Raw genomic sequence first — 26,972 nt, forward strand, 5'->3', positions numbered from 1 at the left:
TACAGTCTTGCATACTAAATGATGGTAAAGTCAAATTAATGCACAACATCATTCTCAAGGCAGGCAGCACAAGGCGTTATAATTCTATAGCATATATTCAATATTCACAAAAACAAGTTTTCTTCCCCAAGCGGTGCAAAGATGCTCAATATAACTCAATGTAACTCAATCCAGACCAGAATTTCAACAAGAAACAAGGGTTTAAAGCCTTCCCACCCCCCAAACCCTCAGTGCGAAACATCAAATATCTTAATGGAAAAGAACATGCAAACACACTCCTCGAGAGGGCAGAAGAGCTACTGAGTTTGCGGGAGTTTGCGTAAGGTTTCGGTTTCCAGGCCACGCGTCACTTCCCCGACCCCTCCCCAGGCACCAGCTACTCCTCCAATTGCATTTTTATTTCCCATTTTGTCACTGTCCTCCTTCTACCTGAGCTGGAGGCGGTGGTTTGCTGTTGAGGGTCATTTGCTGGGGCGGCAGGTGCCCTGGGGGCGGCACAGGCGTCGTTTTTAACTTCTTGGTGTCCACTTTTGAAGGATGTTCCTCCTCTTCCTCATCTGAATCTTGCAGGCCATACTTGGAGAAGTGTGCAACCTGTGGAACGAGAAGGGCAAACAGGTCATGCCTTGGAAGAGAGGCATCTCTCAAGGCATCCCAAAACCATTCTGGATGTCTGGAACATTCAGGTTCTCTTTAATATATTTATGAATGATCTGGACAGGGGGACTGAGTGCACCATCACTAAGTTCACAGAGGACACTGAGTTGGGTGGGGTGTTGATCTGCTGGAGGGCAGGAGGCTCTGCAGAGGGGTCTGGACAGACTGGATGGATGGGCCAAGGCCAATGGTGTAAAGTTCCACAAAGTGAAGGGCCAAGTCCAGCCCTTGGGTCACACCAACCCCATGGACGCTCCAGACTGGGGGAAGAGTGGCTGGAGCTGCCCCACGGAAAAGGACCTGGGGGTGTTGGTCGACAGGGGCTGAACATGAGCCAGCAGTGTGCCCAGGTGGCCAAGAAGGCCACCAACATCCTGGTGTTGTCAGGAGCAGTGTGGCCAGCAGGACTGGGGCAGTGACCATCCCCCTGGACTGGGCACTGGGGAGGCCCCACCTCGAGGGCTGGATCAGTTTTGGGTTCCTCGTGACAGGGAAGACCTTGAGGGGCCAGAGCATGTCCAGAGAAGGGCAACGGAGCTGGTGAGGGGTCTGGAGCACAAGTCTTGTGAGGAGCAGCTGAGGGAGCTGGGGGTGTTCAGCCTGGAGAAGAGGAGGCTGAGGGGAGACCTTCTCGCTCTCTCCAACTCCCTGAAAGGAGGGTGTAGCCGGGGGGGGGTTGGTCTCTCTTCCCAAGGAACAGGCCATGGGACAAGAGGAAATGGCTCACGTTGCACCAGGGGAGGTTTAGGATGGAGACTGGGAGCAATTTCTTCCTGGAAAGGGTTGTGAAGCCTTGGCAGAGGCTGCCCAGGGCAGTGGTGGAGTCCCCATCCCTGGAGGGATTTCGAAGCCGGGCAGAGGTGGTGCTGAGGGACATGGGTCAGTGGTGGGTTTGTCAGTGGTGGGTTGATGGTTGGGCTCCATGGTCTGAAAGGTCCCTTCCAACCTCCACCGTTCTGTGATTCTATGATTTCTGAAAGGCCTGACTGATGAGCTAGCATAACTGTCCACCTCACACAGCTGTGACACCTCAAGAGATGAAGTTTTTGCACAGACCGAGGACACCTGCTGGGTTTGGTGAGGACAGTTTGCGCTACAGCCAAAGGACTTGAGACAGTTTACAGAAGTTTTATTAAGTCCTCAGGAGCTTCTAACCCCAGATTCCTTCCCATATTCTTGTAGAACAATCAACTAGAACAAAATCATTACCTTGAACACCCATGAGCCGGTCTCGGGGCGATATTCCTTGAATCGAGCGCCCTGTTTCCGAGACACAGCCTCCAGTCTGCCCTCGTAATTCATCTCCGCCAGGCGTTCGGGGCTTTTGATCAGGCAGCGGGACGTTTTATCCGTAGGCCAGACTCCATCCAAGGTAACTTCAGCTCGTCTGTTAGAAAGACAGAAGTGTCTGTAGTAAGGGACCACAAGGATTTGAGGCAAAGATATTAAAGTACGCAGAGAGGAGCAAAAAACCCAACAAGTGGGCTCAAACCAGCTTTTAAATCCAATTTCTGGTTGAGAAACTTGGAAATATCTAGTAACTGTATAATGCTGCACCCTGAATGCACCCCCTGGATTGCGATTTCTCGGTACCTGCCTGCAAACACAGTAAATTGTCAATATTATAAAACACATCCTTGCTCCCCACTGTCCCCACACAGGACGTGTTTAGAAATTACCTATTTAAACCTTCCCCAATAGGCGGTTTTCTTTCGTCGTCAGGGTAAACAATAACTTCTTTCCTACGGATATGTACAATGTCATCCAGGTTTAAGTTCGTTAGATTTACTTCGCCTTCGAAATAAATCGATCCATAACCTGCAAAACCAAACCCAAACGTCACAATTTATCCGTGGAAAATCTCATGCCAGAAAACCCACGCTCCTGCTACGCCCCTTCTTTTTGCCCCCCCCTCACTGCTCGGCTTGGTCACGTCTCCAGAATAACCTACAAACGAGTCCTCTTTCCCAGGGTAAACACACTGACAATGTGTTATCAGCTTTTTTATAATCACTTCTTTCGCACAGAAAGCTTTTTGTTAAAGCTTTTTGTTATCACTGGGCTACTGATGTTGCTGTCACAAACACTAAGCGCACCCTCGGCTTCACAGCACAATCAGAAAAAGTGTTTTAAAAATAGTACACATCATACGACTAGGTTTTGTTTCCCCTGAATAAAAGCAGCAAAGGCGCAGTCTGGGCTGAAGGCTCATCCCCAGAGCTGGGCCAGCTCCAGCGCAGGCAGCAATTAAGATGGAAGCAACGATGATCAGTTTTGCATCAACCCTCCAGCAAGTTTGGATTTTACAATCTTTACGTTTAAGGGAGAGCAAGTCTAGGTGGCTGACACACCAGAAGGCTGTGCCACCACACAGCGAGACCTGGACATGCTGGAGATCTGGAGAGAGAGGAACCACATGACATGCAACAAAGGCAAGTGCAGGGTGCTGCACCGGGGGAGGAATAACCCCATGGACCAGGACAGGTTGGGGGTGACCTGCTGGAGAGCAGCTCTGAGGAGAAAGACCTAGGAGTCCCGGTGGACAACAGGATGACCGTGAGCCAGCAATGTGCCCTGGTGGCCAAGAAGGCAAATGGTCTCCTGAGGGGGCATCAAGAAGAACGTGGCCAGCAGGTGGATGGAGGTCATCCTCTCCCTCTGCTCTGCCCTGGGGAGGCCACAGCTGGAGCACTGGGACCAGTTCTGGGCTCCCCAGTTCCAGAAGGACAGGGAACTGCTGGAGAGGGTACAGCAGAGGGCTACAAAGATGAGGGGCCTGGAGCATCTCTCCTACGAGGAGAGGCTGAGGGACTTGGGTCTTTTTAGTCTGGAGAAGAGAAGACTGAGGGGGGATCTGATCAACACCTATAAATACTCAAAGGGTGGGTGTCAGGAGGACAGGGCCAGTCTTTTTTCAGTGGTGCCCAGTGACAGGACAAGCAGGAACGGGCACAAACTTGAACATAAGAAGTTCCACCTAAACATGAGGAGGAACTTCTTCACTTTGAGGGTGGCAGAGCCCTGGAAGAGGCTGCCCAGAGAGGTGGTGGAGTCTCCTGCTCTGGAGACATTCAAACCCGCCTGGACACGTTCCTGTGCAGCCTGCTCTGGGTGGACCTGCTCTGGCAGGGGGTTGGACTGGGGGGTCTCCAGAGGCCCCTTCCAACCCCATGTCATTCTGTGATTCTGTCTTAAAAGCTACTAAAACGCTTTTGTTCCTTTTGTATTCAAGTCACCCCCCAATACAATTGTCAGTGCTATCAGGGTGGAAGATCAGAAGCCTCTGATGGAAGTTGTTGGCAACACAAGGGCACCGTCTATAACCCCACGCAGGGTATGGAACTCGGGTTGGGGTTCCATAGTTTAAAATCACCGGTTCAGCTCCATGCCACCGGAAGAGCCGCCCGTACCTTTACGGCCGATGGTGAAGTCCGTCACGATACATTCATTCCTGTCATTGGTGAATCGCACCAGCTCCTCCATGGAGGGGATGGTGTAATACCCGGCTCTCGTTAGAACGATTCCTGCAACAGAAACATCATTAAGAACTGGGCTACAGCAGGTTCCCAACTTCAGCGTTTCAAGAGTTTCACTCCACTTCTTTCACAAGCCTGGACAACCAAAGGTCCCAAACAAACTGAGAATCAGTGCATCAGAAGCAAACAAAAATCAAAATCCCTGATTTCCACAGCCTTCAGAGCAAGTTTGAGACGATTGTTGTGTTATGTTATTCCAGCCCGGCAACCGGGAATCCCTGTCATCATCAGGGATCAGCAGCAGACGTGGAGGTGAAAGGGAAAACACAAACACTTACAGCGACACGGGGCAAACACCCTCCCAGCTTTAATCATCCAGGGTTCGGGCACCTGCTGACCAAGGGGCAGCATCTTTCACATATAACCGTCTCCAATGCGTTTTCACCTAGTATCATGTCTAGCCATCCTTAAAACCCACAAAAGCTTTCTGCATCTACAACTTCCTGCCACTGGGGCTTCTGAAGATGTTTCTTTTGAACGCGTCACCTGCTAATTTCATGAGATGCCACACAGTACCTGGAAGGAACTTTTCACCCTCCCCAGACCGCTTATGAGTTAAAAAACCCTAACACTCCCCCACCACCTCTTCACCAGCTACAAAGTCCTCGTTAAGGGAAAGCTTTGCTGTGAGGGTGGTGAGAGCCTGGCCCAGGTTGCCCCGAGAAGCTGTGGCTGCCCCATCCCTGGAGGGGTTCAAGGCCAGGTTGGATGGTGCTTGGAGCAACCTGCTCTGGTGGGAGGTGTCCCTGCCCAGGGCAGGGGGTGGCACTGGGTGGTCTTTAAGGTCCCTTCCAACCCAAACCATTCTACGACTCTAGAGGCCTCTCACAGTATTCTCACACTTCTCTATCTTTTTCGGTTTTACTAAACCCCAAGATCAGAGCTGAGAGTAGAGAAAACACACAGGTGATAGGTCTACAAAGACACAACCACGTTCCACGGTCCTTTCCCCCCCGACAAACCATACAGCAGTTTGCAGGTTGGTAACTACCAAGATTTCCATCTCTAAGATCTTCCTCCTGACTGATAATCAATTTGGAATATTACTGCAGAACAGTCACTGACTGGGCCCTCCCTCTCCCGCCTCTCACTACTCAGTTTAATGTAAAATCAGGTGATGAAATTTAATTGCTCATTGACTCAGCAGAAAAAAATTCTGCACTAGAGCAGAGACTGGAAAGCAAGACTTGTCTCCTGAAGAACAGAGCGGAGAAAGGAAAAGAGAAAAAGCCGAGTGTCTAAAGCAGCAAAAGAGAAGTTTAATGAAGCATTTATGAAGTTCTGTCAGGAACTGCACAACCGGACAACAGGATGACCACAAGCCAGCAATGTGCCCTGGTGGCCAAGGCGGCCAATGGCATCCTGGGGGGCATCAGGAAGAGTGTGACCAGCAGGTGGAGGGAGGTCATCCTCCCCCTCTGCTCTGCCCTGGGGAGGCTACAGCTGGAGCACTGGGACCAGTTCTGGGGTCCCCAGTTCCAGAAGGACAGGGAACTGCTGGAGAGGGTACAGCAGAGGCTACGAAGACAATTAGTGGCCTGGAGCATCTCTCTTAACGAGGAAAGGCTGAGGGACTTGGGTCTGTTTAGTCTGGAGAAGAGAAGACTGGGGGGGGTGGATCTGATCAACGCCTATAAATATTTAAAGGGTGGGTGTCAGGAGGATGGGGCCAGTCTTTTTTCAGTGGGGCCCAGGGACAGGACAAGAGGAAATGGGCACAAACTTGAGCACAAGAAGTTCTATCTCAACATGAGGAGGAACTTCTTCACTGTGAGGGTGGCAGAGCCCTGGAAGAGGCTGCCCAGAGAGGTGGTGGAGCTCCCAGGTGGTGGAGCCTTCTTCTCTGGAGACATTCAAACCCACCTGGACATGTTCCTGTGGGACCTGCTCTGGGTGACCCTGCTCTGGCAGGGGGTTGGACTGGGTGGGCCTCCAGAGGTCCCTGCCAACCCCAGATCATTCTGTGATCCTGTGATCTACTGCCCCACACACCCAGTCTCACCTGCAGGATGCAGATGATGCACGGTTTCAGGCTCCTCTTCACGCTCATCCTGAAGGGAATCATCGTGGAAGGAGGCATCTTCACTGCTACCTTCCAGGCCGTTTCGCAAGGCCGCCCGCATGTTCAGAGCCACGATGGTGTCATCCACGTTGTTCTGGTGCTTGTGCACAGCGTTCTCCGGGGTCTGCGGGATGGGCTTGGCGATGGGGTTAGTGTAAAACCGAGTCACTTCGTGCTGATCATCCTCCTCCTCTCGCTCACCATCTTGTCTGTGGTTTTCATCTTGAGGTACCGACACAAAGAACCTGAAGAAATGAAGAATGAAGTTGAATTATTTAGTTCTAAAGGGACTTAAGTCAACATTAAAATTCTGGAGTCTTTTCATACAAAAAGCAAAAAGGACCAGCACACCAACGGCAGGGTCAGCAGCCTGAGGGCAGCTGTTAAGAGAATATTCCCCTTCGCTCCGCCCTCGTCTCCCACCTCTGCCTTTTGCATCTCATCTGGGGCTCCCACTACAAGAAATGCAGTGATAAGGCCAGGAGAGGGGACCATGATGGCTGGGGGACTAAAGCACATGAAATATGAGAACTTAGGGAAATGGATGGCTCAGCCTGGAGAAAAGGGGTTCAACAGCAGCCTTCCAGCACTGAAGATAAAAGTCAGGCCCCTCCGCAGACAAGTGGGGCAGAAGGATGAGGAACAACAGTCCAATTAAGACCAAAATCAATGAGGAGAGTCAAGCATTGGAACAGGGACCCAGAGGGGCTGCGGAATCTCTGTCCATGGAGGTTTCAGAGACCCGACTGGATGAAGTCTGTGATAACCAGGCCTGAATTCAGCGTTGAAGCTGCTCAAGGAACAGAGACTTCCCAGGGTCACTGCCAACTGAACGATTCAACAATTTGTGACCAGGCTGTTATAGACTTTTGTGCCCAAAATACACACTGTTTTAGGAGGACAGGATGATTAAGTCTTGCAGGCACCACGATCAACTCCAAGTTTGAGAACGGTGTTGTAACAGTCACTCCAGAACAGCAGCTCAGAACTGCCTGGGCTCTGGGCTACTGGCACCAGAGGTAACAAACACCTCTGCCCCACCGTGAACTGCCCAGGGCAGCACTTGGGTGGTCAGAAACAAGGTTCCCCGCTCCCTTTATCAGCTCTTACTTCTAGGAGCTTGAAATAAAGTCAAAACATTGCACTGGTCAGGAATTTTCCTGCTTGATTCTAAAATAACAAAGTTCATCTGAAATATGACCACAGATTTTAAGAGGAAGTAGATATTCAGGTGTCTGGGGCAAAGAGACAGCCTTAGAGATTCCTCAGTTTAATATGAAGAAAAGATATTATTATGAGACGTTTGGGTCAGAGGAGCTTCCTTGCAATCCTCACATTACTGAGGAGGACCATGCAGAAGGAGAGATTCTTCTCACCCCGGGGCCAGGTTTATCACTTCCCTCAAGAAATGGCCCTCAGGAAAGTTTCTCTCTACAGGGAATGAGGAGACACATCCAGAAAATCACTCATTCCCGTCTGACCTCCTGATCTGGGATGGAATGAACTGGTACGTGACCACGCAGGAAAAACACAGGGCTGGTTTAGGAGGAAATGAATCTCCCAAACAGGTCAACTCACCCCCAAGGAACAGCTAAGGCAACGTGCCTGAAAATAACTACCTACTCCAGTACTAATTTAGAGACAGGCACAACCAGTCTGCATTTCTCAGAAGTACAAACACCTCCAGGCTGAATCAACGTACCGATCCCCATTCTCTGGATACTCCGACGGGGAAGCCAGGTCTTCGTTTTCGCGATTAACAGGTGAGAACAGGTTGCTGCTGTTGAGATTCTTCAAAACCAACTTTTTGATGCTTTTCCTAACAAAAAAACAACAAAAAGCCAAAGAGAAATTTGGATATATCCACTGCATGAATCTACATTTCATGCTTAGTTTGTGTGTTCCAGGGACCAGGAGAGTCCAGAACCAGATGGTTCAGGCTAAATTAAAGACAAACCAAGTTCAAAAAAGTTAGAAATTTTTTTTTAAAGCCTGTGCTTGGACATACTTTCAATGACTGATGCGTCTTTCTCCAAAGTTTCTTGTTTTTAACTAAACTCCAAAGCTTTCCAAACCCCTTTTCACTAGGATTGCCACTGATACGGTTGAGGACTGACCCCAAAAGCTTTGACAGGGCAGATCCACAGCACCATTATTAATTTCTGACAGCAACATCTGTGGAACTGCGACAGAAGCAGTGCCAGGCTGTGGAAATGTCAGAGATCTGCCTTCACACTGACCGCCTGAGCAACCCTAGAGACCCTTGTGTGACAGCAGCAGGAAGCGTGACACTGTCCAAGCTCTCCTTGTAATAATTCCTAACAGACTTTATAGGAGTTTTGCCCCAGTCAGGGGATGACCTCATTTTACAGCTTATTTGGCCTTAACAGTTCAAGCTGAACATTTTTTTTTCTCCTCTACAGAACACAGTTCTCTTCAGGTTTTACAGAAAACTTGTTATTGCTATTCATTATTGATCCAGGCCACAATACAGTCGTGGAATTTAGGGTGCTGTACAGGGGTCTGGAGCACAAGTCTTGTGAGGGGCGGCTGAGGGAGCTGGGGGTTCTCGCTCTCCACAACTCCCTGAAAGGAGGGTGTAGCCAGGGGGGGTCGGTCTCTTCTCCCAAGGAACAGACCATGGGACAAGAGGAAACGGCCTCAAGTTGCTCCAGGGGAGGTTTAGGATGGAGACTGGGAACAATTTCTTCCTGGAAAGGGTTGTGAAGCCTTGGCAGAGGCTGCCCAGGGCAGTGCTTGAGGCACCATCCCTGGAGGGATTCAAAAGACAGGTTGACATAGAACTTAGTGACATGGTTTAGTGATGGTTTTTATCAGAGTTAGGTTGATGGTTGGACTAGGTGATCTTAAAGGTCCCTTCCAACCTAGAAAATTCTACAATTCTATAATCAGAAGCTTCTTGCACCACCTCCCCCCTCCAACACACACAAAATTAAAAACTAACTTTGGCATGAACGCGCCGTTGGACAGGGACGGCTCGTCATCATCAAGCCCATCGAAGAGATGGGATTTGGCAGAGCCAGCCGACTGCAAAGCTTTGGGTCGCACTCTGGTGGCCGGGCGCGGAGTCAGTTTGTAGTGGGTGGGTGTCGTTAAGGCCTTCTGAGCTGCTGGGTTCGTTGGCTTCAGCCTCTGAAACGAAAAGATGCAGAATTGGAATTTTCACACCAATTCCTGTAAGGCCTCTGCACCACTACGAGAATACACACAGCAACGTATTTTGCTGCTCGCTGCGTACCTAAGTGAAGACAGTGAGCATAAAACAAAGTCATTCCAAATCTTATCCCGAAGGTAAGTTTAATGTTTCCATGCACTCACCTCTTCTTTCTTCTTCGGGTCTGACATGGGGTTTCTGAAGAGCGGAGAGTCTCCAAAGGGTGAGTAAGTCAAGCTGTTGAGATGCTGCTGAAGGACGGCCTGCTGGGCAGCTGAGGCGTTCGGGTCTGTCAGAGCTAGAAAAGGAACATCATTTTCAATTTGAATAGTTCTTCCAAAAGAACCAAGGTAAGTAGAAGACAAACTTCCACCCACCGGATCTCCTACAGCAGCCCTCCAGTACCTGAAGGGAGCCTACAGGAGAGCCGGAGAGGGACTTTTTATCAGGAAATGTAGTGACAGGACAAGGGGTAATGGTTTTCAATTTAAAATTTTTAAAGAGGGGAGATTTAGATTAGATACTAGAAAGAAACTCTGCTGTGAGGGTAGTGAGAGCCTGGCCCAGGTTGCCCCGAGAAGCTGTGGATGCCCCATCCCTGGAGGGGTTCAAGGCCAGGCTGGATGGGGCTTTGAGCAACCTGCTCTAGTGGAGGTGTCCCTGCCCAGGGCAGGGGGATTGGAACTCGATGATCTTTAAGGTCCCCTCCAACTCTAACCATTCTGTGATTCTCTGAATTCAAATTTCTATACGGACTTCACAGCGTTCCCCTCCCCTGCTCTTCAGTCCCCATCGCTGCAGCAGCCCGAAGGATAAAACCAGATTCTAGTCCTTCATTAGAATTTGCAACCACACTCGGTAATTTTTTATCGGTGAAAAGCCGAGGGCGTAGCCAAGAGCTACACATCAGTGGAACGAGCCTGGCCTGCCAGAGCCTCTAACTAATACGTGTGACTTCTGAAACACCTTTTAAAGGAAAAAAATAGAAATAAAAAAAATCTGTGATGCAGTTTTGATATTCTTGCTACAGCAATCACACTGACAGGTCCCGAGTCCTCTCTACAATAAAGGCCTCTTAAATTTTGCCTCTCCACCTTCCAGCATCTAATTTTCATTCCCATTAAGATACTAGAAGCCTTTCTTCCCACACAGTGGCCTTTGCCGTGCGTGTGCCCTTGTCCCCCCCACCCCAAGTTTAAGCTCATTTTCCTCAAGTCCCAGCCTCAGGGGGCTGGAGCTCTGAACACCAGTCATTCAAGTGTTTAACCAGGGTGACCGGTAGATCTTTTAACTTACAAAACGATAGCACAGGTGCTTGAATCTAGCAACCATTCATTTCACCAACGGCACAGCCCACTCGCTAATTAAGCCCCTCTAAAATCCTACTCTATCTGGAATCACTGAAGAAGCTGACACTACATTTCCCTTATTTTTTTATTTTTGTAAGGATCTAATGTTGCTGCCAAAACTCAATGATGAAAACCACGTTAGTAATCTTGAAGACAAAGCTTTAAAATAACTGCAATTCTTAGCAATGTTAAGCAACTTTGAATTACCTAATATATATATATAAAATTAGCACCAAAAATTGTTATTAACATGGTTTCCACGGCTACCAAGACCAGAAGTGGCTTCAAATAGAAGCTCAAACATTTTTCCCCCCTCCAAAGCACGTGGGTGGCTCTGCTCCTGTGGACTAGATGATCTTAAAGGTCCCTTCCAACCTAAACAATTCTATGGTTCTATGAAACAAGGGAGGCAGCAACAATTAAACTCAGTTTAAAGTACACTCACCTACAGCAGGCTGCGGGGCCCCGAAGCCCAGAGTAGCTGTCGATGTATTGAATCCCGGTGCTCCGAACGCTCCCGTTCCCAGCGTCCCACCGAGTTTAGGCTGGGTGTTTCCAAACAACGACGTCTGTCCTGCCCCGAGAGCTGCGGGACAAGAGATCACCGTCATTTACTACACAACTGACAAACCTACTATCCTTCGGCTGATGTGAAATAAGCTGGTGAAACTGCTTACCTGTTCCAAACCCTGTTCCAAGTCCAGTTCCCAGAGTCCCAGTTGCCGGCTTATTTCCAAACAGGCTATTTCCAGCAGTGTTGGCACCAAAACCTTCAGAAACAGAAGCAGTAGTTCATTAATCCAACACTATTAGAGATGAAAATAAAAACATATACTTAAATAAATATGCACGGCCAGCTCAAAGGCAGCGCCACTGCAGTTAAGGTTGAATTTCGCAAGGTGAACTGACAGGCAGCAAGAAGGGACTTTAATGGTAAAAAAGCATATTCGAGTTACAAATACAATACTGAAAACATCAGTGCAGGAAAAAAAAAAATACTGTTTTGCCTTCTTAAGCTTTTCAATTTGTTACGAATGTCAAAGTTTTCCCAAAAGCCAGGAGGGACATTGTGATGCTTTATCTGGGAACAGAATAAAATGTATTAAGTTTCCTCAACTGCCAAAAGGAAGGACTCCCATTTCGTACTGTTTATACCACACACACGCTTCTCTGATTCTCACCGACAAGGCAGGTAACAGCTCAGACTCGTACAAGCAGCCAGCTCGAAGACACAGCTCTAATTGTAATGAAACACGATCCAAATTTAACATTAGACCCATTAGCTCTTAAACTGAAGGCTGTGAGAGCAGCCGATGGCAGAATTTAATTAGAAAACTGCACTCATGGACCGACAGCAGAAACATGGAATCACGGAATTTTCAGAGTCGGAAGGGACCTCTAGAGATCATCTAGTCCAACTCCCCTGCTAAAGCAGGATTGCCCAGAGCACATCACTCAGGACTGCATCCAGGCGGGTCTTGAAGACCTCCAGAGAAGAGGACTCCATGACCTCCCTGGGCAGCCTGTTCCAGGGCTCTGGCACCCTCACCGTGAAGAAGTTTTTCCTCATATTTGAATGGAACTTCCCCTGTTCCAGCTTGTGCCCATTGCCCCTCGTCCTCTCACTGGCAACCACTGAAAAGAGTCCAGCTCCCTCCTCCTTCAACCCACCCTTTAGATACTTATAAGCATTGATAAGGTCTCCCCTCAGCCTTCTCTTCTCCAGGCTAAAGAGTCCCAGCTCTCTCAGCCTTTCCTCATAAGGGAGATGCTCCAATCCTCGAATCATCCTTGTTGCCCTTTGCTGGACTCTTTCCAGTAGTTCCCTATCCCTCTTGAATTGGGGAGCCCAGAACTGGATGCAGTATTCCAGTTGTGGCCTCACCAGTGCAGAGCAGAGGGGGAGAATGACTTCCCTCCACCTACTGGCCACACTCTTCCCTAGGCAGCCCAGGATTCCATTGGCCCTCTTGGCCACAAGAGCACACTGCTTGCTCATTGTCATTTTGCTGTCTACCAGGACCCCCAGATCTTTCTCTTCAGAACTTGTCTCCAGCAGGTCCACACCTAACCTGTATTGGTGCCAACATTCTTCTTCCCCAGGTGCAGGACCCTACACTTTTCCCTGTTGAACCTCATGAGGTTCTTCCTTGCCCAGCTCTCCAGCCTGTCCAGGTCTCTCTGGATGGCAGCACAGCCCTCTGGGGTGTCAGCCACCCCTCCCAGTTTGGTATCATCAGCAAACTTGCTGAGGCTACACTCTGTCCCCTCGTCCAGGTCGCTGATGAATATATTGAACAGGGCTGGACCAAGTATTGACCCCTGGGGGACACTACTGGGGTCCTTCAACCCACCCTTTAGGTACTTCTAAACATAGATAAGGGATAAGGTCTCCCCTCAGCCTTCTCTTCTCCAGGCTAAAGAGCCCTGAATACCTTGGAACCAAGCTCCATTTTTCCTATAAACTGCACCAGCAGTGGAAAAGCTTCCCAAGTTCCTCCCTCTGGCTCATTCCGGCAGGATGGGATGGCAGCTAAGTGCAGTTTAGCCCTTCTTGCTGATACAATATCAAAACCCACACCAAACAGATCCACTGACCCATGTCCCTCAGCACCACCTCTGCCCGGCTTTGAAATCCCTCCAGGGATGGCGACTCCACCACTGCCCTGGGCAGCCTCTGCCAAGGCTTCACAACCCTTTCCAGAAAGAAATTGTTCCCAATCTCCATCTTCAACCTCCCCTGGGGCAACTTGAGGCTGTTTCCTCTTGTCCCATGGCCTGTTCCTTGGGAGAAGAGACCGACCCTCCCCTGGCTACACCCTCCTTTCAGGGAGTTGGAGAGAGCGAGAAGGTCTCCCCTCAGCCTCCTTTTCTCCAGGCTGAACACTCCCAGCTCCCTCAGCTGCTCCTCACAAGGCTTGTGGCTCCAGACCCCTCACCAGCTCCATTGCCCTTCTCTGGACACACTCCAGCACCTCAATGTCAGGATTTAAACCCACTCCTACTCACTTTTAGGAATACAGTTTTGTTGCTCTCAGAGCCAAGGGAAAAAAAAAAGCCAGAACAGCTTCTAACTCAAATCCCATGAAGGAATTTACTGCAATTCCCTTGACCTATCATTACACACTTCTCCTGCTTGAGCACGTGCTCATTCAACACCAATTCTCTAACAGCCGTGTCAGAGGTCAGTATTAATACAAGACCCAGTTCTTCAGGACTTTGATCCTTCACACCATGGAAGACAACAGCAGCTACCACTTAAACTGGAACCAAGTGCTTCATTTGACGCTCACTCCAGTGCCAGATCTCCTTGTCCCTACCATGGAGCTACATATATCACTGGTTTTACCCTATTTCCTCCAGCGCTCCTTCACCACCTCTTAACAAACTTCTATGATGTATGAATTCCTTAATTTCGAGAGTTCTCAATTACACTGCTTCTACTTTCTCCGAAGCGCTCACCGCGGAGCGGTACTTCACTATCTACCTGCAGGAGTCAGGGTTTACACCAGGAGGAACGGTGTAAAACAGCAGTCGAGGTGTTTCCCTGCAGCAACATGCGTCAGGAGCACGGCTTACCTGGGGATTTCAACACTCATAACCATTTGGCAAGCGCTACTCAGCAGCTAGGTGTGTGGTAGACGCAGTATAATTTTAAAGTGATGGAAATCCCCCCTTTTTTTTTTTTTTAATATGTATCAAAACTGGAAGTGTTTGTATTGGTTCCTAAAGTCAGGGTTGGTTTGTTACCAAAGAGCCCGCCGCCAGTGGTTGTACCAAAGGAGGGAGCACTGGTCGTGGTGGTTCCGAATCCAGCAGGTTTGTTACCAAACAGGGTCTGAAAGGAAGAAAACAACGATTTTGGAAACCTGATAGATTGATATTAAAATTATTACATTAGTGTTTCGCTGTAGGTGAGGAGCAGAAATAAATCCAAGACCACACAACCCAGACTCCCAACAGCCACATGCACCAGTAGAGGGCAAGTACCTCTGAAAACAGATGTTCTTGCTCCATTAAACGCAAAATGACTAAATATCAAGAATTAAGTTAATTTGCAGTCAAGTCCTTATCACAATTTAAATGCCTGTATTTCTGGCACTACACCGAAGCACCCCTGGCAACATCTAGGCAGTGAGACAGTCTCTCGCTGTCTCGTATCACTCAAGATATTACTTGTTTAAAAAGTTATTTCTAATTCTATTTCTAGCAACACTAGTTCTATTACATGTGCTTAAATTAAATCCTTTACATAAATCCATAGTATTTTTGCATCTTAGGCATCTTAACTCTTAAGAGAATGCTACTTCTATAGAGGTCAACACCCAGGAACAGGACTCTAAGCCATTGGGGTTTATTTTCCTCTTTTTTAATTTAAATTATGAAGGCACAGACATACCGAACCGCCAACACCAAATCCCGTGTTAGCCTGTCCAAAAAGACCAGTTCCGGTTCCAAATCCAGTCCCAGCGTTTGTATTGGCCGCTGTTCCAAAAAGGCCTCCGGGCTGGGAGGGCTGGGTTACCCCAAAGAGACCCTACAAACAGGAATTTGGTTAAAATAACCCCGCAACACTTTCCTACGGCTGGTACCGACGGGAAGAGAACTAACACACAAAGTCAGGTAATAAAACGATGCTGCAACATCACCCCTTCTGCTGGGGGAAGAAGATGGGTGAAAAGTATTTCAGAAGGTTTAGTCATTCTCCCAGAAATTAGTTACCAAATGGAAATTTAAAAAAAAAAAAAAGTAAAAATCAAAGAGTTTATGCTTCAAGCTGAAAAGGACTTTGGAATTTCCTCATCACTTTGAGTGAGGGAGATGGAAAAGAAACGTTTCAGTGTTTTCTGGGAGAAGTCACAACGTATTCAGGAAGAATACAGTAGATTTGGAGCCAAAGCCCCAAGTTATGCAAAAAGTTACAGCCCTGGAGCATCCTTCTATCAAAAGAGCCCATGAAATGCCGCTCATTAGTCACCAGAAAGTACAGAATCGTTAATGAATTCCCACAGAACGTTAATGATGAAATGATACAATCTGTGTGAATGTGATGGGAAACACCCGAATTGATAGGGAGCAGCCTGCTCAAACAAAGGAATGGGAAGGGTTACTTCTTAAAAGCCGTATTTCTGTCCAATTATCATGAGTGGGAAATTTTGAAGTCACTGGCTCAGGCAGCAGCATTCAGAGCTCTGCATCCCAGTTTTAAGAAGCTGCACTACAATTTGAGGAAGATCTAAATCACTGTATCACAGATATATCGTAGCTAAATCACTATATTCAAGGCCAGGTTGGAGGGGGCTTGGAGCAACCTGGTCTGGTGAGAGGTGTCCCTGCCTAGGGCAGGGGCTGACACTGGGGGGGCTTTAAGGTCCCTTCCCACCCAAACAACTCTGTGATTCTATGATCCCATATTGTAACTATACCACAAGTTACAGCTTTAAGGGTTCAAATCATTCTGCTCACCATGGTGTTGGTGTTGGGCTGCCCCAGGGTGTTAGTATTCCCAAAGAAGCTGGTGTTCTGCGTGGTGGTGGCTTGCCCAAAGGGTTTGTTAAACAGACTGGTCGTTTGAGATTGCTGACCAAAGAGACCCCCCGTCGTGCCTGTTCCAAAGCCAGTCGTACCTACAATATAGAAATAAATTGGTTAAAAAAAATCCTCAAGCATTTATCCAAACCCACTACATTTGCACACTCGGCACACTCAAAGGGGGATAACGACGCTTGGATTCGATGGAACAGGAAAACACCCAGCGCCGTCAACGCGACAGAGACAATTCTAACCAAGATCATCATTTCTGTTGCTAAGGTCCATAGGATTTTGATTTTCCATTTACAATCTCATTCCACAAACACAAATATCTACTTAATTTATGTTTGGGGCAGAAGCTACTAAAAATAGAATTTGTGTTTGAACTTTTCAGCACTACTTGTTTTACACTAAGGTCAAAAAGGTCGCTGCAGGTCAGCTGTGCTCACCCGTTAATGACCAGACATCCAAACGCTTAAAGTAACCAGTTACTTCATACCTGGCTTTAATTTTTAGCCCAAGGATGCCAAAATGGACAGCACAAGATAGAACACATCCCAACCCTGACCTACTGTAGGGAAAAGCTCCTGCAAAGTCTAGTTAGGCTGCTATTAATTACCTTGTCCATTTCCAGGGAATTCCTGCTCACCTATTAGCAGAAGCAGAACCTTGACTTCACCATTACCCAACCCACGCCATCACCCTCCTGATCGTTAGCAAAACCCTGGTGGGTTTACTTCAAATTGTTTTACTCGCCCACGTGAACGAGCTGATTAAGCAGATGCTTTAATGACCTGTCTTCCAGCAAAACTGGGGATGCAGAGGCAGTTTGCAAACCCAGAAGAGTAACTAGAGATTTCTACGGCAAAGAACCTGACTACTGACTGTCGGTAACACAACTAGTGAAATTCTGAGCTCGCAACGGTGTTTCCTCATCTTTAATTACAGAGTTGAAACAGCTTCACCGAATATTTGCATATCCTGGCCCAGTAACAACTGTGCAGTACTCACTGGTTCCAAAAGCAGTTTTGTTCTGGCCGTAGGAGAAGCCTGTGTTCGTAGTAGAAGAGCCGAACAGTCCTGTGGCTGTACTCGAAGTAGCCGTGGAAGAGCCAAACAAGCCAGCGGCTGCTCCTGCTCCGACAGGATTTGAAGGCCCTTTCCGATTCGCCTGATAGTCTTCTAAACGCAGCTCCTAGGGAAGGAGAGGAAACCCAGTTCTCTTTATGTGTTACTTTTATGCAGGATAAGGTTAGAATATTGTCATTAGCGTGCATACACAGCCTTCAACTCCAGGGTGAAGATATAGCACCTACATTTTTTTTAAAAGGACACCATAAATAGGACCCAAACTCAGCCGTACCTCTGCAGTTCAAGATTGGGCTTCAATTTCACTTCCCTGGGCCTTTTCAGATGTTTTGAGTACAAGACTTGTTTTCAAGTATGAAACAAGTCAACTTGAACAGAAAGGTTTGAGGGTTAAATCCACGGGAACATTAGTTTATACCAAAAAAACCCGAGTTTTGTGCAAGATTCTGCCCTTATCTCAGCAGCCCAGGACTGCTCCCAACAGGATCCCTCGCCTTTTTGGTGCACGGCACGAGGGAATTTCAGCTCTTCAGAAATTGCAGGGTTAAGCATTTAAAAACACACCCAATTAATACAGCAACGCATTGTTTTACTCGATGATACCTCTCTTCTCCGAGCGATGCAGACATTGATTGAACTCATATTAATGAGTATAAAGATATTTATTACAGTCAAAAAAAGACCTCTACTAAAGGCACCAACACAGGTTAGCCAGGCACCAATACAGGTTAGGTGTGGACCTGCTGGAGACAAGTTCTGGAGAGAAAGATCTGGGGGTCCTGGTAGACAGCAAAATGACAATGAGCAAGCAGTGTGCTCTTGTGGCCAGGAAGGCCAATGGGATCCTAGGCTGCCTAGGGAAGAGTGTGGCCAGTAGGTCGAGGGAAGTCATTCTCCCCCCCTACTCTGCGCTGGTGAGGCCACAACTGGAATACTGCATCCAGTTCTGGGCTCCCCAATTCAAGAGGGATAGGGAACTACTGGAGAGAGTCCAGCGAAGGGCAACAAGGATGATTCAAGGATTGGAGCATCTCCCTTATGAAGAAAGGCTGAGAGAGCTGGGACTCTTTAGCCTGGAGAAGAGAAGGCTGAGGGGAGACCTTATCAATGCTTATAAGTATCTCAAGGGTGGGTTGAAGGAGGAGGGAGCTGGACTCTTTTCAGTGGTTGCCAGTGAGAGGACGAGGGGCAATGGGCACAAGCTGGAACACAGGAGGTTCCACTCAAATATGAGAATAAACTTCTTTCCGGTGAGGGTGCCAGAGCCCTGGAACAGGCTGCCCAGGGAGGGTGTGGAGTCCCCTTCTTTGGAGATTTTCAAGACCCGCCTGGATGCGGTCCTGAGTAACACGCTCTAACATGCTCTGGGCAATCCTGCTTTAGCAGGGGAGTTGGACTAGATGATCTCTATGGTCCCTTCCAACTCTAAAAAATTCAGTGAAATTCAGTAAAGCAATGCTAACGAGCAGCCAAACAAGAAAAGCGTGTTTGAACACTCATGGACTGACCTCGAGAGATTTGCTTTCATATTCCTTCATAGCAGTGATACACTGGTGCTTGGTGTTGATGTTCGTGCTAACTCCAGATTTGACCATAGTATCCGTACCAGTTGGTGGCTGCAAGAGAAGAGTTAAGCCATCAGGTTTTAAATCCAGACCCAATTCCGTTAATACAGTCAGTGCTCTCTCGGTCGATGCTGTTAAAACCTGAACATGGCATAGGACCCGAAGCAACGCGTTATTTTATCTGTACAGTAACAGTGCCCTCACCCACTGGCAAGGCACGTCCAGCAGCAATCAATAGTGGAATTTACCCTGGTAACAGCTCGAAACAACACAGTGCAACTCATTTTTCAGTTTCTCTTTAAAAGCAGTTTACCCAAACTCGTGATCCAAACCCTCTAGCTACGCACGGATTTCATTATCCCCCCCGTTTTTTTAACAGCACTATGAAAGTAGAGAACAACGGCACCCAGTCTGCCCAGGTCACCATCACAGCTCTGCCTACGTCCCCAACCAACCGAGTCCCAGCCTGTTCAATCAGCTCAGTCTAGAAATTAAGAGGGCTGAGATCTGCATGAACGAGTATTAGGGAAACAGATGCCTCTTCCCAGCAGGTATCAGTTACCCCAGTTCCACCATGGCTCCCTTCCCCAGCCACCGGCCATTTTCAACTGCCACAGAACCTTCAAGACGTTGATCAACCCCTTCTTAAAGGGAACTCATCCAGGAAAACACAGGGATCCATCGTCACCTTTGAGTTTATATTCCCAAAGATACGCTAACTTATAAGAGAACTGTTTATTTCGACCCATTCCAAGATGTCTAACCCTTGCTGCCATTAGCATTTAGCGCTGATCACCTTGAATTCTGTGGTTCTTCCCACCTTCCTGAGAAGGTTGGATTTTAAGCCCAGATGGGGTTTCACCCCATGATGTTTGAGAATTTTGTCAAATTCAGAATAAAATAAAAAAACCACAATTTAGTTCTTTAATCATACATCTTATTTCCACTGCATCAGTTCCACTAAAGGAGATGTTTTCAAACTGTTTCAGAACACTGCACACTTCGCGTGCTCATTAACTGCTAATTTTTAAATTTCAGCTCAGTGACCACGACAGTAACGGCAAAATTTAATGCTTCCTACAGTAAACAGGCTCGATTAAGAGAAAAAAACCAGAACTTACATTAAACTTAATAGTCGTGCCAGTTGGAGCGGCGGTAAAACTAGTTGGGCCAAAGAGAGAGCCAGACGTACTCCCAAAAGGGTTGGAGGTCGTGTTAGTGGTTCCAAAGAGTCCTCCGCTGCTGGTACTCGTTCCAAAGTCTTTAAAAAAGAAAAAAAAAAAATTGAAGAGATCGGTACTAAATCAAACCTCAATTTTAAAACTTAAACACAAGTATTTTATGCAAGTTCCAAAATAGTTTGGAAACGGAAGAAAACACTAGAAAAGAAAAAAAAATACAGAGCTAGAAAGTGATATTCTGCCAGGGCAATATTCTGCTGCAGGGGACTGTCCCTAACTCACCCCACCCCCAGGAAATACTGGAACCACAGCGGCCAGTTTCACTCTGCTCCTGACCCTGCTGCGAAAGTTACGTGTATAAAAGGAATCAGTGAGGTTTCGTTTCTCTTCTCAGAAGGGTCTGCAAACAGTTGGTTCTGCTTCGGGGAATTACAGCAGAGTTTAAGATGCATTTCAAGCATTCCAGCACCAGAAGCAAAAGCAACCAGAACTGTTCTACGACAGCAGAAAATAAAAGCTAAAAATCAAGCAGCACCAGAAGATGGTAATCATAGAATATTTAAGAACAGAAAATGCCACCAACCACCTTTTTCTACCGATGTTCAAACTCACGGCTGGAGCAGCAGCTACAGGTTTTGCAGCGTGCCAGGCTCCCTCTTGGCTACTGTGGACCCCAATAACGTCGCTATAAACCATCAAAGCCCCACACTGACACTTGGATCAGCTCCACGTACATCCAGCTCTTCAGGCAAAGAAAATAAGCAGATATAAAGTGAGAGAGATCCGGCAGTTTTACTCACTTCCAAATCCAGCCGGCTTATTCTGTGCAAAGGCATTATTCTGGGAGGAGAAGAGGCCTCCCCCGGTGCTGGTCGTTCCAAACAGGCTGTTTGACGTCCCCGTGGAGGTTCCAAACCCAAAGCCAGTGCTGGTGGAGGAGGTGGCCGGCTGGTTAAACGTAGTTGAACCGAACAATCCTCCTGAAGACAGAAACAGGCTGTTAATCATTTGCAAACAGCAAGTGCTTGGGGTTTTTTTTTGGGGGGGATTTTTGTCATTGTTGTTGGGTTTAGGTTTTTTGTTGGTTGGTTGGTGTTGGTTTGGGGTTTTTTTTCCCTTTTCTCTTCCTCCCCTCCCTTTTTTTATTTTACTAACACCCTCCTCTGAGGACTGCGTTCCCCCCGCAACCGTCACCCAGCAGCACCTGGTTTTGCCTGCGTGCTCCCAAAGAGGCCTCCAGTGTTATTGTTGGAGCCAAAGGCTGATGTTCCAAACGCTCCTCCACTTGTAGTACCAAAGCCGGCATCTGAGAAATCAGTAGTATCATTTAAAGGAAACCATATTTGTAACACGTGCACTAGAAACTAAACGCTGTCACGGCCTTTCTACCTTGCCAAAAGAAGTTTGTGGGTGGTGGCTGGGATATATACATGTAAAAAAATTCACATATTTTTATATATACATATATATATATATAAAAATACTCGCACAGAGCTCCTGAAGCAAAAGGCTTCGATATTTGAGTCATTTCTACCCAATGGAAAGATGCTCCTCTAGCACTTTTATGGCACCTGGCAGTTGCTCTTCTCATACCGTGTGTTAGGAGCCATATAAACAGATTACTGTGTCTCCTTCCCAACAAACAGAGCAGAGACACCAGTTGACAGTCTGCTTTAATGGCAAAGGACTCGCTCGCTGTGGCATTTACAACGTGTATCTCCAGAAGACACTCCTCAAATTCCATGATTTTTCCTTCCAAGTCTTCCCAACATATCCTAGTGCTGATTAAAAGAATCCCCACCCCCAGCCCCCCCCACCAAGACGGCCTTCACCTAAGCGTTTGAGTTTCTACTCCTTTTAAAAAAGGAAGTTTCAAAGTATGTGGAACTTTGGCGTCTACCCAAATTAAAAGTTTGGGTAGTGGAGAAGCCCAGGGCTCCTGAAACCGAGTCACAAGCCTGTTCCCATCACCGCAGAGTGACCAGGACAGCCCAGCAGCACCCCAGTTCCACCACACACAAAGAATCACCACCCCCACCTCATCCTCTACCTCCAGGAAAAAATACCTTTTACTATTTTTTCAGATGGATTACTTACTTTGTCCAAAAGTTGAAGTTGTCCCAAAGCCCGTGCTGCCTCCAAACGGAGTTCCAAAGGATTTGTTAAACATTTTCAGGATGTATCAAGTTCTTCTCCCCCTAAACCTGGAAAGAAGAATTCAGCTTTTATTTAGAGCTTATCCCGAAAACTCATTTCTCATCTTCCTCACGGCTGACGTAAGCAATCGAATTTGAGTACTTAATAAAACACATGACAGCGTGCTTAAGTCACACTAAGGAATTTAGAACAGAACCCTGGAAGGGGCAAGAACACTAATACTTCGAAGCGTGACATCACAAGCGAGCTGTCTTTACCCTTAATCCTGGCTGGAATTTCTGTACTTCTTACAGACCAAAAAAACCTAAAAAACAGAACTACTCCCTTGATCCATGTGTTCTCAAACCCCTCTGGAGCATCTAACACCGATAGCACGTCCCACACCTGCTTCTACTACGCTTGATCCACATCGGGCAACACAAACTCATTTTTGCTCCATTTTATCAACACCCTGACAGACCACCCCACCGAGCGCTGCCCCAGGAACAGGCGCAGGGACCCACACTGTGCTACAGCCGCTTCCGTGACACTCCCAGGACCTTCCCGGACTGATTTTCCGTTAAAACTTATTTGCCGACTGCTTCAAACAAGACACGAAGTGGAAATGCACCGCACGGGAATCACAGGAATACACCTTCCCTCTGCTTCCCATTTATTGCTCATGCACCAGGACTTTCTTAACCTTCTAAAAGTTGTTGGTTTTAAATCATTCAGCGAAGTTTTACCCCATTCAGGGGCCCAATTTCCCTTTACAACACTCACTGGTTTATTTACAGATACATTCAGCAACGCTACCTCACTCCAATCACTTCTCCAAGTGCAAACACAACATCACAGCCTTTTTCAACAAAACCAAGCTAAAAGGAAATCACGACAGATCCTTAGCCAGAGAAATTCCTCCTCTTTCCCTGCATTGGGGGAAAATGCCAATATTACCCAGAAAAGCCCCTCATTGTTGGCACTATTAGCTAATCCGCAGCAGCGCAGAACTAGTTAAGTTTAAAAACCTTAAGACCCAGCCCATACCAAGAATATTTACAAAGCGGTACTTACTATCGCGCTAGAATAACACTGGTTTATGGAATGACACACTTCACTTCCAGCATTTAGGCACTTCTTTAAGCTCTGTTTATGTTTTCCAGGAGGCCCAACATCCAGGACAGGAATAAACTCCTATCAAGCAGTCCCCATTTGGTCGCCAATAATTTAAGTTATTAAACTCGAAACCCACACCTTCACCCCTGCCTGGCTTTGACAGCTTCTCCGGAGCTCCCGAATCCCAACTCCTTTTATACCCTCCTTACCAAAAGGAAGCCCACAGCGTACGGCCCAGCACAGCCACCCCAGGGTGAAGTCGCTAAGTTTATCTGCCCATCCATGAAATCAGGAGAGTGTTTTTCCCAAAAAGCCCACACATCTCCTTCTGGGAACAGCCCAAGCCAGATTTTGAGCAGCCGTCGCTGCCCCCCACACCTCCGCAGCCATCCCAGCGCTGCCAGCACAGCCAAGAGCGAATCAGTACCTGACACCGGCACCGAAGAGCAACTAAACAGATGTTTGGGCTGATCTTCAACTATTCAAACCAGCAGCATGTCCCAATTTTGTGGTGTTAAAGAGTCTTCCCACTCACACATGCAAGTGCTTACGGGCCTCCTTATGCACGTTAAGTGTACTTTAAATAAAATGATTCTGGTGTAAGAAAGAAAAAGCTGATCTGACAAACCATCAGAGCACCCTAAGCCTAGAGCTGCCTCCTGGCAGAGAGCACTGCCTGCCACCCACCAGGATCTTCTGTGGGGTGTAGGGCACCCCACAACACCACCACATCTTCCCCCCTAAACTCCCTCCCCCAAGGGCCTGCTCCCAAACCCCCATGCCACCTCACACAAAATGATACCGGGTTGGAAGGAACCTCTGGAGATCATCTGGTCCAACCCCCTGCCAGAACAGGTCCACCCAGAGCAGGTTGCACAGGAACTTGCTCAAGGTGGGTTTGGGATGTCTCCAGAGAAGGAGACTCCACCACCTCTCTGGGCAGCCTCTTCCAGGGCTCTGCCACCCTCACGGCAAAGAAGTTCCTCCTCATGTTGAGATAGAACTTCAAGTTTGTGCCAGTTTCTTCTTGTCCTGTCACTGGGCACCACTGGAAAAAGACTGGCCCCATCCCCCTGACACCCACCCTTGAAGTATTTATAGGTGTTGATCAGATCCACCCTCAGCCTTCTCTTCTCCACACTGAAAAGACCCAAGTCCCTCAGCCTTTCCTCGTTAAGAGAGATGCTCCAGTCCCTCACCATCTTTGTAGCCCTCTGCTGTACCCTCTCCAGCAGTTCCCTGTCCTTCTGGAACTGGGGAGCCCAGAACTGGACACAGTGCTCCAACCCACACACCTCCAACTCCTCTGCAAGCACCTCGCCTTTGCGGTGCCAAAGCCGCTTTCTGTTTTCCAGCAGAACCTGGCTTTGTTCAGCAGGACAAGCCTCAGAGCCACCTCCTGTCTGCTCCCTCAAAATCCAACCTTTGTGCTCCAGCAGGACTGTACACGGCCTCCAAGAACATCCATCACCCCCACCCACCTCCCAGTACTCCACCATTTGCTCTCCCTTATGCTACATCACCTACCAGGACGCGTTAAAAAAACATCTCTTTTTATTTTTTAATACTTGTAAGGTAAGTTTTATCCTGACACGTGATGGGAGCGCACTCCTTGAACTTCAGGCAGCCACCTCAGCTACAGTCTCTATTTCCGTGGACTGTTTTCAGTCATCTCACTCTGTCCCCAAGCAAGTCCCATGGAGGCCAGATACAACGGGGCCGCAGAGTTCTCACTTGTTGATCAACCTTGTTACTCTCAGCCTTATTTGCAATCCATAAAACCCCTCTTCTTTCGCTGTTCCCCTTATTTATGGCACTGCTTTTCAACGTCAGCACACTGAGGATTGTTAAATCATAGAATGGTTAGAGTTGGAAGGGACCTTAAAGATCATCCAGTTCCAACCCCCCTGCCATGGGCAGGGACACCTCCCACCAGACCAGGTTGCTCAAAGCCCCATCCAGCCTGGCCTTAAACACTTCCAGGGATGGGGCAGCCACAGCTTCCCTGGGTAACCTGTTCCAGTGCCTCACCGCCCTCACAGGAAAGAATTTCCTCCTAATATCTAATCTAAATCTCCCCTCTTCCAATTTAAAACCATCACCCCTTGTCCTGTCACTACATCTCCTGACAAAGAGTCCCTCTCCGGCTCTCCTGGAGGCTCCCTTCAGATATTGGAAGGCTGCTCTGAGGTCTCCCCGGAGCCTTCTCTTCTCCGGGCTGAACAACCTAAAGTGTATTTTTTTTTTTTTTCTAAACTGCAAACAAATAATTAAACAAGTTATTATTCCCACTGGGTTTGAAGATTCCTTTTCCTTGGACACCCACCCCCCTTCCTTACCCACCAACCCTCGGCAGGTCAGGTTCAGCCAAAGCAGAACTCGGGCTTTACGTGGTCACCGACGCTGGGGACACAGCGGAGCCCCTTTAACACAGGCCGGCAGCGGGGGGACACCGCACGCAGACAACGGGCTCACGGCTGCACACGTCAAATGTTGTGTTAATCAAACGTGCTCCGAACTGTCCCATGGAAACCCACCGAGAGCCCCTGAGTGCGGAACACCGGCAGCAGCCAAGAATTGGAGAGGAACTGGAACAAGATTAATAAAAGTTGGGTTGTTTTTTTATCATACAGCGGTGCTTTCCCATTTGCCAGACACCATCCCCCGCTGAGACGGAGGCACCCCCTCGCTCCTAAAGGGCTCTTAATTACAGTTTTACAGTAGCATCACATCAACCTCCAGCCGCATCCAAAGAAACGCAATTAACCCGTTAACACAACTTTAAATAACTCTCCCGACAGCAGGCTACCGCTCACATCGCCGGACACCCCCCGCCATTGAGACCCTGGAGACAGGCCCACCGTTACCCCGGATTCCGTCCTACGCAACACCCCGCCGTCCCCAGGATACACCCCACCAACCCCGTGTGCCCCCACACACATAGCCCCTCGGCGTTACCGGCTCCTCCACCGCAACCATTCCGGCCCGGCCCAGCCCTGCCCCCCCGGGAAACACCCCCACACCTCCACCGGCACCCGGGACGCGAAACCGAAACAGCCCCAAAACACGGGGGTGGGAGGAACCAGCTCCCCCACGCCCCCACGGGGACTCCCGCCAAGAGGGGCGAGGCGGAGCGGGGCGCGGGCACACCCCCGCGGCCCTCCCGCCCGCTCCGCACCTCTCAGAGCGGGCCGCCCCCCCTCCCGGCCCCACCAACCACACGGCGCCAGGCCGGCCCGGTGCGGCGCTACGTAACAAAGGCCCCGAGGCGGCCCGGCGGGCAGGGAAGGAGGGAAGGGTGGGAGCTCCGGCGCCCCCCAGCCCCCGGTACTCACCAGGCCCCGGGCCGGGCCTGGCCGGGCCTCGCCGCGCCGGAGCCGCCGCCGCCGCCGCCGCCGCCTCACAGGGGGTGGGAAGCTGCGTCACAGCCCGCTCCGCGCGCCTCCCAGCCACCCCCGCGCGTCGCCGCCGCCCGCCCCTATTGGCTAGCCCCGCCCCCGCGCGCCCGCCACCCATTGGCTGCCGCCCTTTGAAAGCGAGGTAGGTTTACCCACCCCCCCACGCCCCCCTCCGG

The 26,972-nt window shown here is 48.7% G+C and overlaps 1 protein-coding gene across 9 annotated transcripts in view; it reads right to left on the reverse strand.

The window, feature by feature from the left end:
- NUP98 (nucleoporin 98 and 96 precursor) overlaps positions 1–22,316 on the reverse strand; it is a 42,946-nt gene extending 20,630 nt beyond the window's left edge. For 3 of the 9 annotated variants that reach the window (XM_074160550.1, XM_074160584.1, XM_074160541.1), the window contains exons 1-19: positions 22,244–22,316; positions 21,351–21,452; positions 20,947–21,126; positions 20,087–20,226; positions 18,909–19,016; positions 17,323–17,506; positions 16,246–16,406; positions 15,179–15,316; positions 14,530–14,617; positions 11,457–11,549; positions 11,225–11,365; positions 9,595–9,728; positions 9,221–9,408; positions 7,958–8,074; positions 6,196–6,500; positions 4,068–4,181; positions 2,337–2,475; positions 1,867–2,044; positions 430–594 (exon numbers count right to left, since the gene is read on the reverse strand). In XM_074160550.1, the coding sequence (XP_074016651.1) occupies positions 430–594; positions 1,867–2,044; positions 2,337–2,475; positions 4,068–4,181; positions 6,196–6,500; positions 7,958–8,074; positions 9,221–9,408; positions 9,595–9,728; positions 11,225–11,365; positions 11,457–11,549; positions 14,530–14,617; positions 15,179–15,316; positions 16,246–16,406; positions 17,323–17,506; positions 18,909–19,016; positions 20,087–20,226; positions 20,947–21,126; positions 21,351–21,452; positions 22,244–22,316 (2,748 nt within the window). Of the gene's footprint in view, positions 1–429; positions 595–1,866; positions 2,045–2,336; positions 2,476–4,067; positions 4,182–6,195; positions 6,501–7,957; positions 8,075–9,220; positions 9,409–9,594; positions 9,729–11,224; positions 11,366–11,456; positions 11,551–14,479; positions 14,618–15,178; positions 15,317–16,245; positions 16,407–17,322; positions 17,507–18,908; positions 19,017–20,086; positions 20,227–20,946; positions 21,127–21,350; positions 21,453–22,243 lie in introns of all 9 variants that reach the window. The other 6 variants (XM_074160533.1, XM_074160524.1, XM_074160514.1 and 3 more) reach the window with 4 other exon arrangements.
- Between the last annotated feature and the right edge of the window lie 4,656 nt (positions 22,317–26,972).

This window comes from Numenius arquata, chromosome 1 (genome assembly GCF_964106895.1).
Source record: "Numenius arquata chromosome 1, bNumArq3.hap1.1, whole genome shotgun sequence".
NCBI classification, from domain to species: Eukaryota; Metazoa; Chordata; class Aves; order Charadriiformes; family Scolopacidae; genus Numenius; species Numenius arquata.